At 32.6% G+C, this 15,484-nt stretch overlaps 1 protein-coding gene across 1 annotated transcript; it reads left to right on the forward strand.

Moving 5' to 3' along the window:
• Positions 1 to 3,697: 3,697 nt before the first annotated feature.
• On the forward strand, positions 3,698 to 13,598 carry LOC103501783 (MLO-like protein 3). The gene is made up of 15 exons (XM_008465481.3): positions 3,698 to 4,127; positions 4,246 to 4,303; positions 4,412 to 4,683; positions 4,778 to 4,894; positions 6,884 to 6,944; positions 8,987 to 9,075; positions 9,916 to 9,990; positions 10,128 to 10,216; positions 11,031 to 11,080; positions 11,215 to 11,255; positions 11,727 to 11,900; positions 12,063 to 12,098; positions 12,233 to 12,300; positions 12,708 to 12,768; positions 13,048 to 13,598. Exons 1-15 carry the CDS (start codon positions 4,002 to 4,004, stop codon positions 13,486 to 13,488), a joined length of 1,758 nt encoding a protein of 585 aa, XP_008463703.2. The 5' UTR covers positions 3,698 to 4,001; the 3' UTR covers positions 13,489 to 13,598.
• Positions 13,599 to 15,484: the final 1,886 nt, after the last annotated feature.

Consider the following 15,484-nt stretch of genomic DNA (forward strand, 5'->3'; position numbering starts at 1 on the left):
GGTATCTCTCAAACTGGCAGAGAAGAATTTCGCATAGAAACTCTCCTTGAACTATTTCCAAGTGATCTGACCCACGTCACCCACTAGCATCCTCTCTGCCGTCTCCCACCAGGTAGTACCTCTGTCTGTCAACATGAAAATGGCGCACTGAACTTTCTAATCGTCAAGGCACTTCATATACCGAAATATGGTCTCCAAAGAAGATAACCACATCTGAGTCCTGGTGGGGTCCTCCAAAGACCCATTGAATGTCGTGGGGTTATACTTCCTGAAATCCCTCAAGTGCTTGGCCTCTGCCGACAATTGATCCGGCACGACCTGGGGTACAACTGGAGCTGAAGCAGGAGCTGGCAGGGCAGGCTGCTGCTGCTCCCTCATCTGTATAATCAAATCCCTGAACCTCTGCTCCATAGCAGCGAGGTCCGCATGAGTAACTGGTGCAGCTGAGTCGGTGGCTTGGGCTACAGGCTGTACTTCAAGTTGAACACGTCATGTTCCCCTTCCTCGGCCTCTTCGGCCACCCCTACGTGCACCTCTCCTTGGCGGCATTTCCCTAACAACCACCAATGATTCCTTTAGTCTCATGTGATAATTAACTTCGCAGTTTAACTTAGGTAAGGTAATGCATATAGAGTTATACATATAATTTCATGAGAGCGTACCTGACGAGTGGCAAGGATCGTTTTAGCCATAAGGACACAAAAACACAGACTCACATCATAAGTCAGTCTACAGAACCTATAACTTAGGCTCTGATACCAACTGTAACGACCCAAACTTTCCAGTCACTACGTAGTACTAAGACTCGACAGTAAAACACAAAAGCTCATAAAAGACCGGTTACGATTCATTAAAAACGTTTAAAATATCATAAAAGCAGTTTCGGGCCCTATTTTAAATCACATTCACGAGAGTTCCAAAATACAGTGCTCAAATCATCAAACACAAAACCATAAACCAAATATTCTAACCATGACTCGATCTGACAATGAAAATAACGAGTAACAAAGTACATCAGCGGAAGCATAAAGAAAACCAGACGCATCCATATGGCCTTCACGCATCCTTCTTGCCCCTCGTCGGTCTGCCCCTCGCTGTACCCTTACCTGAAAAGTTAAAGAGGAAAAAGGGTGAGTATAAGATATATCAGTAAGGGACCCACTACTGGGCCCGTTAGGGAATAACAGTTAACTTCCTATTCAGGGGTACCCTACATAAACAGTCTAGTGGTTTCGTAGAACACACACATTAGTCTCGTGATCCCAGAGGATGCACGTATCAGTCTAGTAATCCCGAAGGCTTCACATATCGGTCTAGTGATCCCGAAGGATGCACATATCAGTCTAGTGATCCCGAAGGATGCACATATCAGTCTAGTGATTCCGAAGGATACACATATCAGTCTAGTGATCCGGAAGGATACACATATCAATAAGGCACACTACCCCATAGATGAAGCTAACCGTTACCCCACAGCCTATACTAAACCATCTACAACAGTCACTCCCCGATAACGTTCAAATTGATAGTTCAGTCATAAGCTTAGCCAGTCAGACAATATAGGTTTAAACAACTATCTCCTCAATTGCTATATGCATATCCAATTCACACATCATTGTGACATTTATTTAAATCCAGTCAATTAGTCAAATCTTCACTTTGTAAAGTTATCTGACGATACTTCGACTTAGTTCAACTCTAGTGTATCCCCAGGTAATCTACGTTATGCGTAATGCCCACATTATATCCGACAATCATATTCAGTTCATAGCACAGTTCAACGGCGTATTCTCCAAGTACACGAGAGGTTCTCGGACTCTTAATCCTTCCACGACATAAGTCCATAACCAATATCCCGACAACAGACTTCCACTTACATAACCTTAAGACTTTATAGTCCATCGACATACTATTCCAGTTCACAACGTAGCCCACCAACATAACTACAATACACAGAACATCCGGACATCGGTGTCTATCCGTAAACAACTCATTACATATGATAACACATAAGCTACAACTAACGGTCACGTTACCTTTAATCAGTCAAGAGCATATAAGTGATATGTATTAGTTAAACATGCGTCAATCCACTCAATATAGTTACTAACGTATAATTTCCATGTGGGTTACTACGTTTCCAGCCTCGATCCGAGGTCCACTAGTAAGAAATCCCTTACCTGAAACTTGGCTATGCCCCTTGATCGAGCTCACGCCCAACGAATCCACCTAAACGAAATCACAAGGGTTTAAACGATGACACTAGTAAAAGTCATTTTTAAATGGTCCTAAGCAACATCCGTTGACTTACCCGAATAAAGGAGAGCTATCTTCAATTAAGCCTGCCGTGGAACCCGAGAACTTGAGCGTCAACTCTCTAATACCTTTAAGGAACGAAAGGTAGGACCATGTCTTAATCCAATATCTAAACTCGAACCGGTTATAGCAACATTAGGAAACTCACCAAAATAATCCTTACCGAAGACTCACCGTGACCCGAAGTGGAAGGAAGAAGGCTTAGGTAGTTTGGTGAACAGGGAGCTCGGCTTAGCTTGGAGGTGATCGGCTCGGCTCGGCTCGCGACTTGGGTTAGTCAGTTCGCGGCTCGGCTTGGCTTGGAATAGCTTACAGCTCGGCTTGGATTGCAGCTCGGCTCGGCTTGGATCGCTGTTCGGCTCGTCTTGCGGCTTGCAACTCGACTCGATCCTCGGCTCGGCTCGGCTCCGTTTTTGGCTCGGCTCGGCTTCACGTAGGCGCTTGCGAAAACCAGAGATACGTGGACGTTTGGGGGCTGGTCGACGGCTGCTTGGCCACACGATGCGACGGGCGGTCGCTGAGCGTCGGCAGACACGGTCGAACGAAGGACGCACGACGGTTCTGGGACAAAGGAGATGAAGGCAGAGGAGTCGACAAACGACTGACTGCGGCAGAGATGGCCGACTCCCTTGGATTCGTCCGAAGCTACCGGCGTAGAGAGGTCGTCTCCTGTGTGGACGATGGCGGCGGAGAAGAAACGCTGAAATGGACGGTAGGGGACAGAGGTGTTGTCGAAAAAGAGGGAGAAGATTGAAGAGGACGATGGTGGCGTAGGGTGGAGAAGAGAATGAAGAAGAAGAAGACAAAACGAGGAAGAGCAAGAAGAAGAAAGGAAACTGGGAGGGCGGCGCACGTTAGGGTTCTTTTTTTAAAAAAATAATATATATATATATATATTTAAAATTAAATAATAATAATAATATAATATATATTATATTATTATTATATTAATTTATACTATATTATAAAAAAAAAAATCATACCCTTCAATTTCTTTTTCTTTCCTCTTCTAAACCAACCAAAAATTAACACCGAAAGAATTTTAAATCCCAAAAATTAACATAACAAGATAAAATTTACCTCGAAATTATGGGGCATTACACCTTTAATATTAGTAAATCACACTTTATATATATAAAAACATATCGGCATAACACACAGTAAGTAGTAAGTAATAAGTAGTAAGTAATAAGTAGTAAGTAATAAGTAGTAAGTAATAAGTAATAAGTAATAAGTAAATGTGATATGAAAAATTGTCTAGCGAGCACTCCAACATCCTCTCAACCGCCTCAATTGGGTAATGATAGGGCAATTTAGGAAAAATATAGAAACTATATAGAGAGAGAGGACTATAAATAAATAGGTATTTTGAAAGGAACGGCGAACGGCATTAATATTCCAAATTCTCAACTACACGGCGCCTAAGAGAAAAAACCTCCACCAAGAACTACTGGTGGCAGAGCCCAAACCTCAGACCCTTTCATTTCAAACACTTCTTCACACTCATCCAAAATAAAAGTCTTACTTAACAGATTTTGTTTTTCTCTCTTCGATTCCTCAACAAATTTCACCATCAATATTCTTAATTCTCACCTACCTCTCTCCCTCTCTTCGATCAAATCGCTCTTCTTCCTTGTTTTCGCTTTTGATTTCTTCAGTTTCTTCTTCTTCTTCTCATCGTTTTAATGGCCGCCGCAGCCTTAGATCCTTCCTCCCTCCAATTCACCTCTACTTGGGCTGTAGCTGCTGTTTGTTTCTTCTTCATCTCCCTCTCTTTATTCCTCGAACATTTAATTCATCTCCTCTCCAATGTAACTGATCTCTAAACCTCTACTTCTTAATTAATTCAATTTTACTCTTCACAGATTTCATTTTCATTTTCATTTTCATTTTCATTTTCATTTTCATTTTCATTTTCATTTTGTGTAGTGGTTGAAGCGGAAGAGGAAAGCAGCATTGTTCGAAGCGGTAGAGAAGCTAAAATCAGGTAGGTACATGATGATCATTTTCCGATTTCCACAAAGAAATTCTGAAATCTCGAATATTATTTTAAAGAGAATTGATATAAATTTGGTTCATCATCGGTGCTGTTCAGTATTGATGCTTCTAGGGTTCATGTCGCTAACTCTGACGGTAACTCAACAACCTGTATCTAAGATTTGTATTCCGAATAGCGTAGCGTATACGATGCTTCCGTGCCAGAGAGAAATACAGATCACGGCGAGTAAGAATTTGGAGATGGAGAAATTCCAATCAAATCAGTCGTTTTCATGGTTAACGGAGAAAGTTGAGAGCAGTAGTAGTAACGACGATTCTTCTTCATCTTCTTCTTCTTCATCTTCTTCTTCGGATTACTGTAGTGCGAAGGTAAGGGGATGTGAGAACTTAATGAGTCAAAGGCGAGTTGAGTGAGTGAACTCGGTTGAAGCTAAATGGTGATGATTTTGTGGTGGTGATGTAGGGGAAAGCGTCATTGATGTCGCAAGGTGGAATGAATCAACTCAACAATTTCATATTTGTGTTGGCTGTTATGCAGATTCTTTACAGTGTTCTCACCATGGCATTAGGAAGAGCCAAGGTCTTTTCTCCCTCTCTCTCTCTCTCTCTCTCTCATTTATTTATTTGATTTTAGTCCCTTACCTTTTCGGCATATTTCATCTTAGTTCGTATGCTTTTATTATTTATTCTATTTAGTTCAAAGAAAAGTAACATTTTAGATTTCTTTCGCAACTATTTCGGATTTTTTGAATCTTCTTGTTTCTTACTATGATTAGTTTCTTTATTTAGTAGAATCTTTGAATTTTTAGTTAAAATTTAAAAACAAAAACGAAGTTTTAAAAACTCGACTGAAAAATAATCATTTTAGTGACAAATATATATACTAGTATATTAGTATATTAATGTGGGTAGGATTTGAATTAAATCATACAAGCTAGAGACTATCATTTGGCAAGTAAGAATTAATTAGATTGGAAAATAGCATTACAAGAACTAAAGTAATTACTTTCAGATTTTGAAGGTTAAAATAAACCGTTTGGAAGTTTATAACCAAACATAAAATAAATTTAAAAGTTTAAAAACTGGAATTTCAAAATGCTCATGAAAATTGAACTAATTAATACATTATATTATCATATATATATTAGAAAAATACTTAGACTCGTTGGCTTTGTTTTTTTTAAAAAAAAAATGATAGAAATTTTATTTTATTTTAATGTGTAATAAAAGTATTAGGTTGTATTTAATCATTGTCTTATTATGTTATCTATTTTAATTTATTTGCTAAATTTAAATATTAATTATTTTTATCTCTCGATCTCTATTTTGAATTCTACATTTTAATGTGGTTAGAGGATGCTTTAGTTCAAATGTTTGATTTTCCTCCTTCCATTGAATTTTAAATATATATACATATATATGTTTGATAGAAGTTATAAATAATATCCTTTAATATAGTCTTAGATAAATGATCCAAACATGTGTGTGATCCCTACTAAAAACTCCAATTTATAAGTTGGTGGTCAGAGCATGTTCTTTTTTTCTTTATTTCTTTCTTTCCTTCTAAGTACATTCAGTTCACGATATTATTAAAATAGAAACTAATTTTAAAACAATCTTTAAAAAATCTATTAGTCAAGAATACGTTGTGTTTAAATATAGGTATATTCTTTCAAACAAACAAACAAATAAAATAAAATAAATAAATAATGGCAATAAATAAAATAATATCAATAAATGGTAAAAAAAAGACTTTGATGTTACGCTACAAAATTCTAGAATCCTTCAAAACGGTAGCTAGCAGTGTCGTTTTGTGATGCTCAATAAAACTTAATTTTGCTGGGAGTAATAAATCAAACATTATTGTCAAACTACCCAAGTCAACGGTCAACGACTTTTTGAGTATTCAATTAAATTTAGGGCGTGACAATATATTTGAATTTTTCAGTATAGCTATCAATTTATTTACTATAGATATGATTGTCAATGGCCATATGTATTATTGACTTTCCATCCCAAATAAAACTGAAAATCAAAGTTTTTTATATATATACTTAAGGTGATTATAATTTGGATTTTTTTTCCTTTTTTTATTATTAATTTTTCAAAAAAAATTTAGACATTTCAACTCTACTGACTAATTCTATTTCAAATAGTACATATATAGTCAATGTCATCAATGTTTATTTCTATTTTTTTATATCTATGTGTATGTATCTTAATGCTTTATCATCAAATACAACATGATTTTATTATTAGTGTCTCTTTCATGATGATTTTTATTTTATTTTTATTTTTATTTTGAGAAAAATGAATAAAAATTATCATTATTATTATTATTTGGATTTTGCTTTATAACTGGCAAGCTTTTTGGGTAATGCCTTTCAATAAAATTTAAAAAAAGAAAAAAAAAATGGTTAAAATATCTTTGATAGATTTGAAGACATTACTTGCAACTTGGAAGCGTTTTTCAGTTTGGTTTTATTAGCCGAAAAATATTAAAGTTCAATTGGACTGGAACATTTAATGAACCTTTTTCTTTTCCACTTCTTGAATGAAATTTAAACAGATGAGGCGTTGGAAAGCTTGGGAGGAAGAAACCAATACGTTGGATTATCAAGTGGCCAATGGTAATCGACATTTTTGACCATTTTCCTTTACTCTTCTGGTATCCATTAAACTAGCTTGTGTTTTTTTAGTCTATTTATTTATTCCATTTTTTATCCGTTTATTTATTTATTTAAAATCTATTGAGTCTAGTTTTTAGAGGAAATTTTGAAATTTTTTAACTAAATTAAAACAAAACTCAAATTTCAATAATAAAATTATAATTTTGTGTAGCTTCCTAACTAAACTCAAAACAAAAGGGTCAGGTTTCAAATTAAATAAAAGTTAATTCAAAATCTAAGTATCAAAATATTTTTTATTCTCTATTTTCCATACCTAATTAAAAAATTATTCTCAATCTAGTCATTATTAATGTTGTTACACACGTAGTTTATTTGTATTGATTAAGTCTAGCAGATGAATATGAGTTTTTATATATACACATCAAGGAATTTAATATAACTCTAGGAGGGGTTCGAGTCCTCTCAACTTTATGCTCCTTATCTAATATATATGTATGTATATACGTATGTGTAGATATATATACATGTATATGTATATATATAAAACTTAAATAATATCTTATACAAGAAGCTAGACTAATGGTAAAATTGTCTCTTAACATCCTTTAAACTCATGTTGAAGCTCCACTCACAAATTTTCTAAGCCAAACTAAAAGTTACATATAATGTTTTCAACCAGTTGATTGATGCTTTCATGATCATAATAATTTTTTCTCTAGTTTTAGTATAATCTTTTTGTCAAGTTTAAATAATAATGATGGGAAATTAAAATGGTACCATATATACATGGTGCTACATTTTGACTTTCACACATAGACGTGGAGTCTTCTAAAACCAAATATGAGTTTTCTTTTTCTTTTCCTTTTTCATTTTCAAACAGGTAGGTTTATTTTTAGTTATAGGTTTTTTTTTTTACAATTAAGTGGATTCTGAATTACAAACCTCTAATTATTAGTATATTCATATATCCTTTTAGTTAAGATAATAAACTTTTAAAATTAAATTTTTAGACATTTTTAAGTAAAATACAATATTATAGGTGCTAAAATTATATAGAGACTACAACTATAATTGTTATCCACAGTTTAATTGAGGATTAACTTTTGAGACATTTTAGGACCTTCCATTTGTGGTAGGAGTTTTTTGATTCTCATTAGTCATCCCACAATTGTCACACTCGAACAAAACTATAAACAAATATATATATATAGGGTGAAGATTAGATTTATGTTTAGGTGTGTTATAGGTAGGGATATGAATCTCTAATTAATTAGCTCTAACAACATTATAAAAATAAGTGTTAATCACCATGAGTTATATATGGTCATAATCTGACCCTGAGTAATGGTCTTAATGCGTGTTTGATTTGGTGAAATCGAAGTTTGTAAATATTTATTACAAGATTAATTTCAAAAGTCAATAAATTAATAGCTATTTCAATTAGAAATAGCAAATTGCTAACAACCCAAATTAATTACCGTATTAAATTAAAACCTAGTTCAGTACAAACCCTTTGTTTTGGGTTTTGATTCATGCAGTAAATAAAAAATTAGTTACTAATTTGGTTCCTATAGTTTTTATTTTGGTTCTTCTTGGTTTCTATACTTTTAAAATATTTATTTTATTCCTTATATTCCTATCAAATCTTCATTTTGGCCATTAAACTTTCAAAAGGTGACCCTAAACTTTTGTCCCTTCATTTTCATTCAACATGAAGAGATCAAAATTGCCACTTAGACAAAAGAGAACCAAGTTAAAAATAATAAAGATAAAAAATGAATATTTTAAAAATACAAATTAAGACTAAAATGAATTAAAACCTAAAATACTTAGTGACTAAAGCAGTATTTTAACCTAAATTTTTCTTTTTTAAAAAAAATATAATTTAAGAAAGTTAAACTCTTTGTGCTGTTAACATTTAACTGATGTAAATTATTTTTCTATACTGTGATCGGAGATTCAAATCTTCCTATTTTCATCTTGGTTTTACCTGAACTCGAAAAGAAAAACAATGATTTTGATTGTAACTTTGAAATGATTAGATCCAAATCGTTTTAGACTGACAAGGCAAACTACATTTGGACGTCGGCACATCAGTTCTTGTGCAACACCATCATTTCTTCTCTGGACTGTAAGTTCATTTTTCGTTTTTATACATATCTATTTTTCATATAATAATTATTTGTGTTCTATTTCTATTTTTTTAATCTTAAAAGTTTTTATCTTATACTTTAGTTTATGTAGTTGTAATCTTTGTTTATTCCATGTTAAAACAAGTTAATTTACATCTACAAAACTACATAAAGATAATTTTTTCCAATCCGAAAATAAGAAATATATTAGTTTACAATTTTTCTACCTAAATAAAGAAAACAAATAAATGTAATTTTAGGCTATGATAACCTTTTTTTTTTATATTTGAAATAGTTTATAAACTCTATGGTAAGAATTGTGAGAAGAGAAACCTATAAATTATACTATAGAAATAAATTTGTAATTATAAAACTAGGTATAGTTGAAATCAAGGATAATGAATCAATATAGGGAGTAAAATGGTAGTTTGACCTAATATTTGCAATCTTATCACACTAATAAGTAATTGATTTACTTCAATTTATTAATCTCAATGGTTCCTATTACAAAATTAATTCGGTTATTGTCACTCGTTAATACTTGAATAAGACTTGTCGAAATTAACAAGCTTTAAAGTCAAAGAAAAAAAAACCCTATTTACTCTAGTAGTAATGATCCTTATATATATTTATCGAAGATTTTGCTTAATATTTAATATAATTTAGTTTCCACATTTTTAGTTGTCTAAGTGAAATTAATTGACATGCATTTCTTATCTGGAAGTTAGATGTCCATTCATATTTATTCTCAATCTTTTTAAGTTTTTTTTTAAAAAAAAATCTAAATTTGTTGTTAAAAATGAATTTGAAATTAATTTGGGTTGAAAAATATTTTACAGAAATGCTTCTTCAGACAGTTCTTTCGTTCTGTGGCCAAAGTTGACTACTTGACCCTTCGCCACGGTTTCATCTCGGTTAGTAAATACTAAAAAAGATTACCATAAGATAATTTAGATTTCATTATTGAATCATTAATTCCCTTTTTCTGGTCATATATATATATATACACTGAGGTTGATTTTTCTTTTCTTTTCTTTTTTTTTTTTAATAGACTCATGTACCTGGAAACACTTCCTTCAACTTCCAAAAGTACATTGAAAGATCATTACACGATGACTTCAAAGTCGTCGTTGGCATCAGGTAAACTAATTAATCTAGATTCTTTAAACTTTTCTACAGTACATGGGGGAAGGAATAGAATAGTGAGAGTAAGGGTTATGAGAGAATTGTAAACCATCGGAGCTTATAGAGTTGGATAAGGTATAAAATTAATGTCATTTAATGATTGAATCTGTTAACTTCTTGAACCAAACAAGGGGTGAGTCATGACCTCGTAGTTTTTTTCTCTGTTTTTTTGGACCAAACACACTCTTAATATTAGAAAAGAAAAAAAATGGTAAAAATAATAGTTGAGTCCCAAAATTTAGTTGCTCAAACTTAATTTTGCAATTGATTTAATTGTAATGATTTTTGTGTAAAGAAATATAATATGTTAGATATTTTTTAAAAAATGTTAAGATAACAAAGTCTTTAAAGTATAACGACCGAGATGGTATTTTAAGTAAGAAAAAATAAGTTTTTGGTCTAGTATTCATATGATTCTTAAGTTTTAAAATGTTACACAATTTTAGTTCTTAAGTTTTAAATTTAGTTTCAATTGAGTCTAAATCAAAATATTGTAATTTGAGCCTTTAAGATTTGATCTAAGAATAGGAAATACAAATAAACAAGTGGATGAGATTTGTTGAGGACGATCCTATACATTAAAAAAAATAGAAAGACATTACCATTATTATAAGATAATGAATTACACCTATATTTAAGATGAAACTTGATGTTTACCTAATACATTGAACTCGTAATCAATAATATAATACCTTAGACTAATTATATTAAATAATTTTAGAATTTCTCTTCTAAAGTACTTAATCTTCTCTTACTTATATAATGACAGTCCTTTCATGTGGCTCATAGTAGTTATCTTCATTCTAGTGGACGTACATGGTGAGTTTTTCTTGATCTCCATTAATTTAAAAGGCTTAAGCATTTTTATTTAATTCTAATGTACGAAATAGAAGTATTAATTTATTTTACTTAAAATTGGCTGAAAAATGTTATATGCATATGACTATGAACAGGCTGGAATGCATATCTCTGGGTGTCTTTCCTTCCGCTAATTGTAAGTTGAAAATTTTATATTATATGTTCATATCTAATAAATATACGATGCATATCCTAAACTATACATATAGATAATTATTTTAAACAACAAAATTGATAGAAAATATTTATAATATAACAAAATATCATTGTCTATCGGATGGTGATAGACATTGAAATAATCACCGTCTATCATTAACATTCTGTTATATTCATAAATATTTTAATTTACTTTGATAAATTAGAAAATATTTCACATATAAAATGTGCAAACATAAACTTAAAAGGAAAAATATTACTATATATCCAACTTGAAGTATTAGAAGAGTTTCATTGTCTAACCAAAACTTAAATTAAAATTTCGTTTTAGTTGATATACTTTTAAGGTTTGTTTAATTTGATTAGTCCATATACTCATTCCCATAAATACATCTTAAATCAACATCAATAAAAGGATCTGTCTTTTTCTTTTTCTTTTGGGTAATTGAAGATAGTGTTAGCTCTTGGAACAAAACTTGAAGTAATAGTAGCAAGGCTTGCCCTTGAGCTTCAAAACAAGACAGATGTGGTCAAAGGAGCTCCAATGGTTCAACCAAGTGATGATCTCTTTTGGTTTAATCACCCCAAATTTGTACTCACCCTTCTTCATTTCACTTTGTTTATGGTAAGTTTTCCTGTAATTCTGGAATGGCTTTATCTCAGTGTTAATTAAAAGTGAATGAAAATTTAACCGTTTAGAAAGTCATTTCAAACTTATCTTTTACTTACTACTTGTTCATCTAATTGATTTTCCCTCTCTTTTTCTTTTCTTTTTTAACTTTTCCAGAATGCCTTCGAATTTTCATTTTTCATCTGGGTTACGGTAAAAATCCTCATCTTCTTTTTTTTTGTTTGCACATTTCTTTTTCTTTGGTTAAACTACAAGTTTGGTTTTGTTCGATAAGTATATTATACTTTTTAAATAGTAATAAATAGTAATATACTTTTTACTTGCAGCTACAATATGGGATAAAATCTTGCTACCATGAAAACGTGGTGGTCATCGTCATTAGAGTGGTCTTAGCGTAAGTATATCATTCAACAATTTCTTTAACTAATACACATCTACTAATGCTATATGCCTATGTGCACAATGATTGGACGTTTTGCTTAATTTTAACCCGTCTCCTCTAATTTAACTTGTAAAATTCAATTTTCAAGCAAAAATACATAAATATCGGTTTTTTTACAAGAAAAATAAAATCATAGATGACCTCTTGGTCGTTAACACTTTTCGTATGTCATTAACCCTATTTTCGATAACAAATATTTATAGAGATTGCGACAAAAAATGGGTTCACTTTTCCTGACACAATAAAATGTCAATAACATTTTTATTATTTTTTCAAATTTTCTTACTTATGAATTACAAGCTTTGATACAATGTGAAATGATATAATGTGAAGCTTATTTATTTATTCAACTATTATAGGGTCACAGTCCAAGTTTTGTGCAGCTACATTACTTTGCCTCTCTATGCTCTTGTCACACAGGTAAAATACATTGTGACTTCCAATTCTTTTTCACCCTAAATAAGTATTCAATTTTATTTCCTTAATCCAACAAATATACAGAGTGGAAATTCGAACATTTAACTTCTCAGTTGATGAATTGAATTAGGTTCATATTGGCAAGTATCTAAAATTTAGTTATTTTGGAAGAAGGATGCATTTGAACATGAAACTACAATGTAAAGAAAGAACATGAGGATTATAACCTCGTGATAAAGTTTTTGAGATTATAAACTTTTTTTTTTTTTGTAAAATCATCAGATGGGGTCACAGTTCAAAGCTGCAGCATTAGAAGAAAACACGGCCAAAGCCATAAAGAAATGGCACAAAGATGTGAAACAAAAGAGAAAGAAGCATTCCCATCACCATGACCTTGACTCAAGCCAGCACCAAGAAGGCTCGTCACACTCCGCCTCCGAGCGCCCATCGTCTCGAGTTTTCGAGGGTAGTAGCCGAACACTAAATTCGGATCAAGAGATGAGCTCTTCTCATCATAGAGCTCTCTCTTTTTCTGAGCTCAACGGTGTTAGTATTATTGAGTGTGATGAGATTGTTGAAGAAAAACTCAGAGATACTGTAGTAACAAAAGATGAATCTGCAGTTTCAAATAAGGTAATAAAGATAGAAATAGGAGAGATTAGTGAAATTCATGAAGAGAAGATTATCTTAAGTACTCCTCAAAATGAAAGACGAATTTCGTAGATTTTGAATTGAGCTTTAATTTTGTCATTGATTTCATGTAAAAACTTTTGGTGTTTGTGCTGTAAAAACATTGTCCAACCTGATGAATATATAAATATGATGTTCATATATTTGATTATAATTAAATTTATCATGTGTTGTTAAGGATGCTATAAAGTGAAATAATTTTGCTCGAATTGCATTTTTTTTGTTCTTTGAGATATGATTCTAGGACTTGTTGAAGGGTCTACAATCAAATACAATTTATACTATATATCGATCTAAAACTATCAATAATGGATAGTTTTAACAAGCTAAATTCATAACTAAAGCAAGTGCAGAATGATTAATGATGCAAAAAAGTAAAGGTGCAAGAATTAAAAGAAAATAACACGCGTAAAACATACAGGTCTAACTTAGGAACTTGGATTCACTCAAATGCTCAATTGTGATTACAAGACACTAAATATGTCATTAGTCTTGTTAGGAAAACGGACCCTTCAAACTTAAATATCTCTACGATGAAAGCCTCTTACACGATCATCCCCTTATCTAACTGACATGAGATTTTGGTTGCATTCCCAACTGTTAAGAAAGTGCTTTAGGATTGAAACATGCTCATGTGTGTTTATCTTTGTTAAGTTAATTTAGTCCAAGTTTGTTTCTATTTCTTAGGAATTAGTCATTCATGATTTGTAATCATGGAGAAAGTCTAGGGTCATGTTGATTAGTGGAGAAAGTTTAGGGTCATGATGTTAGTGGAGAAAGTTTAGGGTCATGATGTTAGTGGGTAGTTATTTTTAAGACTTTAAATACTGTATTTTTCTTTGAATGTAATTGAAATGAATTTGTCTTCAATTTGCCATTGCAATATTTATTTTTACTCTAGAAAATAACAATTGGTATCAGAGCTCTCTTCTTAAGGGATCTGTGAGTGTGAGTTGTTGTGTCATGGACGCCATAACAAGTTCTAGTTTCACTTCAATTTCTCCATTGATATTTGATGGAGACAACTACCAAGTTTGGGCAGTTCGTATGGAAGCTTATATGGAAGCTTTGGATATTTGGGAAGCAGTGGAAGAGGATTATGAAATTCCTGCTCTTCCAGACAATCCTACCATGGCACAAATCAAAGCGCAAAAGGAGAAGAAGACAAAGAAATCCAAGGCAAAGGCATGTCTGTTTGCTGCAGTCTCATCTACTATCTTCACTAGAATTATGACTCTGAGATCAGCATATGAGATATGGAATTATCTCAAGTCAGAATATGAGGGAGATGAAAGAATCAAAGGAATGCGTGTGCTAAACTTGATTCGAGAATTCGAGTTGCAGAAGATGAAGGAAACAGAATCAATTAAAGAGTATTCTGTTAGGTTATTGGACATTGCAAACCAAATCAGATTACTTGGTTCTGTGTTCAAGGACTCAAGAATTGTAGAAAAAATTCTTGTATCAGTGCCTGAAAAATTTGAGGCATCTATTTCTGCCTTAGAAAATACCAAAGATTTGACTCAAATCACTCTTGCAGAGATACTCAATGCTTTGCAAGCGCAGGAACAAAGAAGAGCCATGAGGCAAGAAGGTGCTGTTGAAGGAGCCTTGCCAGCGAAGCATCATGAGAACGTTAGGAACAATAAGAAGAAGAAGTTTTTCAAGAAGAATCAAATTTCTACTAGAGAATCTTCAACTTACAACAAAGCAGGAGTCAAGAAGGGATCCTATCCTCCCTGTTCACATTGCAATAAACAGGGTCATCCTCCTTTTAAATGCTAGAGGAGACCAAACGCCAAGTGCACCAAATGTAACCAAATGAGGCATGAAGCTGTAATTTGCAGGAACAATAATCAACAACAAGGTGTAGATGCCAAAATTGCTTATCAGGAGGAGGAGGAGGAGGATCAATTGTTTGTGGCAACATGCTTCGTGGGTGGTGAGTCAAATGAAAGCTGGCTGATTGACAGTGGATGTACCAACCATATGACTCATGACAAGGAGTTGTTTAAAGATCTGAAGCCAA

This window comes from Cucumis melo, chromosome 12 (assembly GCF_025177605.1).
Source record: "Cucumis melo cultivar AY chromosome 12, USDA_Cmelo_AY_1.0, whole genome shotgun sequence".
Lineage (NCBI taxonomy): Eukaryota > Viridiplantae > Streptophyta > Magnoliopsida > Cucurbitales > Cucurbitaceae > Cucumis > Cucumis melo.

Bases quoted from the DNA above. Each gene is read 5' to 3' on its own strand.
- LOC103501783 (XM_008465481.3), top strand. From the start codon at position 4,002: ATGGCCGCCGCAGCCTTAGATCCTTCCTCCCTCCAATTCACCTCTACT. The intron at 4,128-4,245 runs GTAACTGATCTC...CATTTTGTGTAG, and splicing joins TAATTCATCTCCTCTCCAAT to TGGTTGAAGCGGAAGAGGAA. The intron at 12,301-12,707 runs GTAAGTATATCA...CAACTATTATAG, and splicing joins GTCATTAGAGTGGTCTTAGC to GGTCACAGTCCAAGTTTTGT.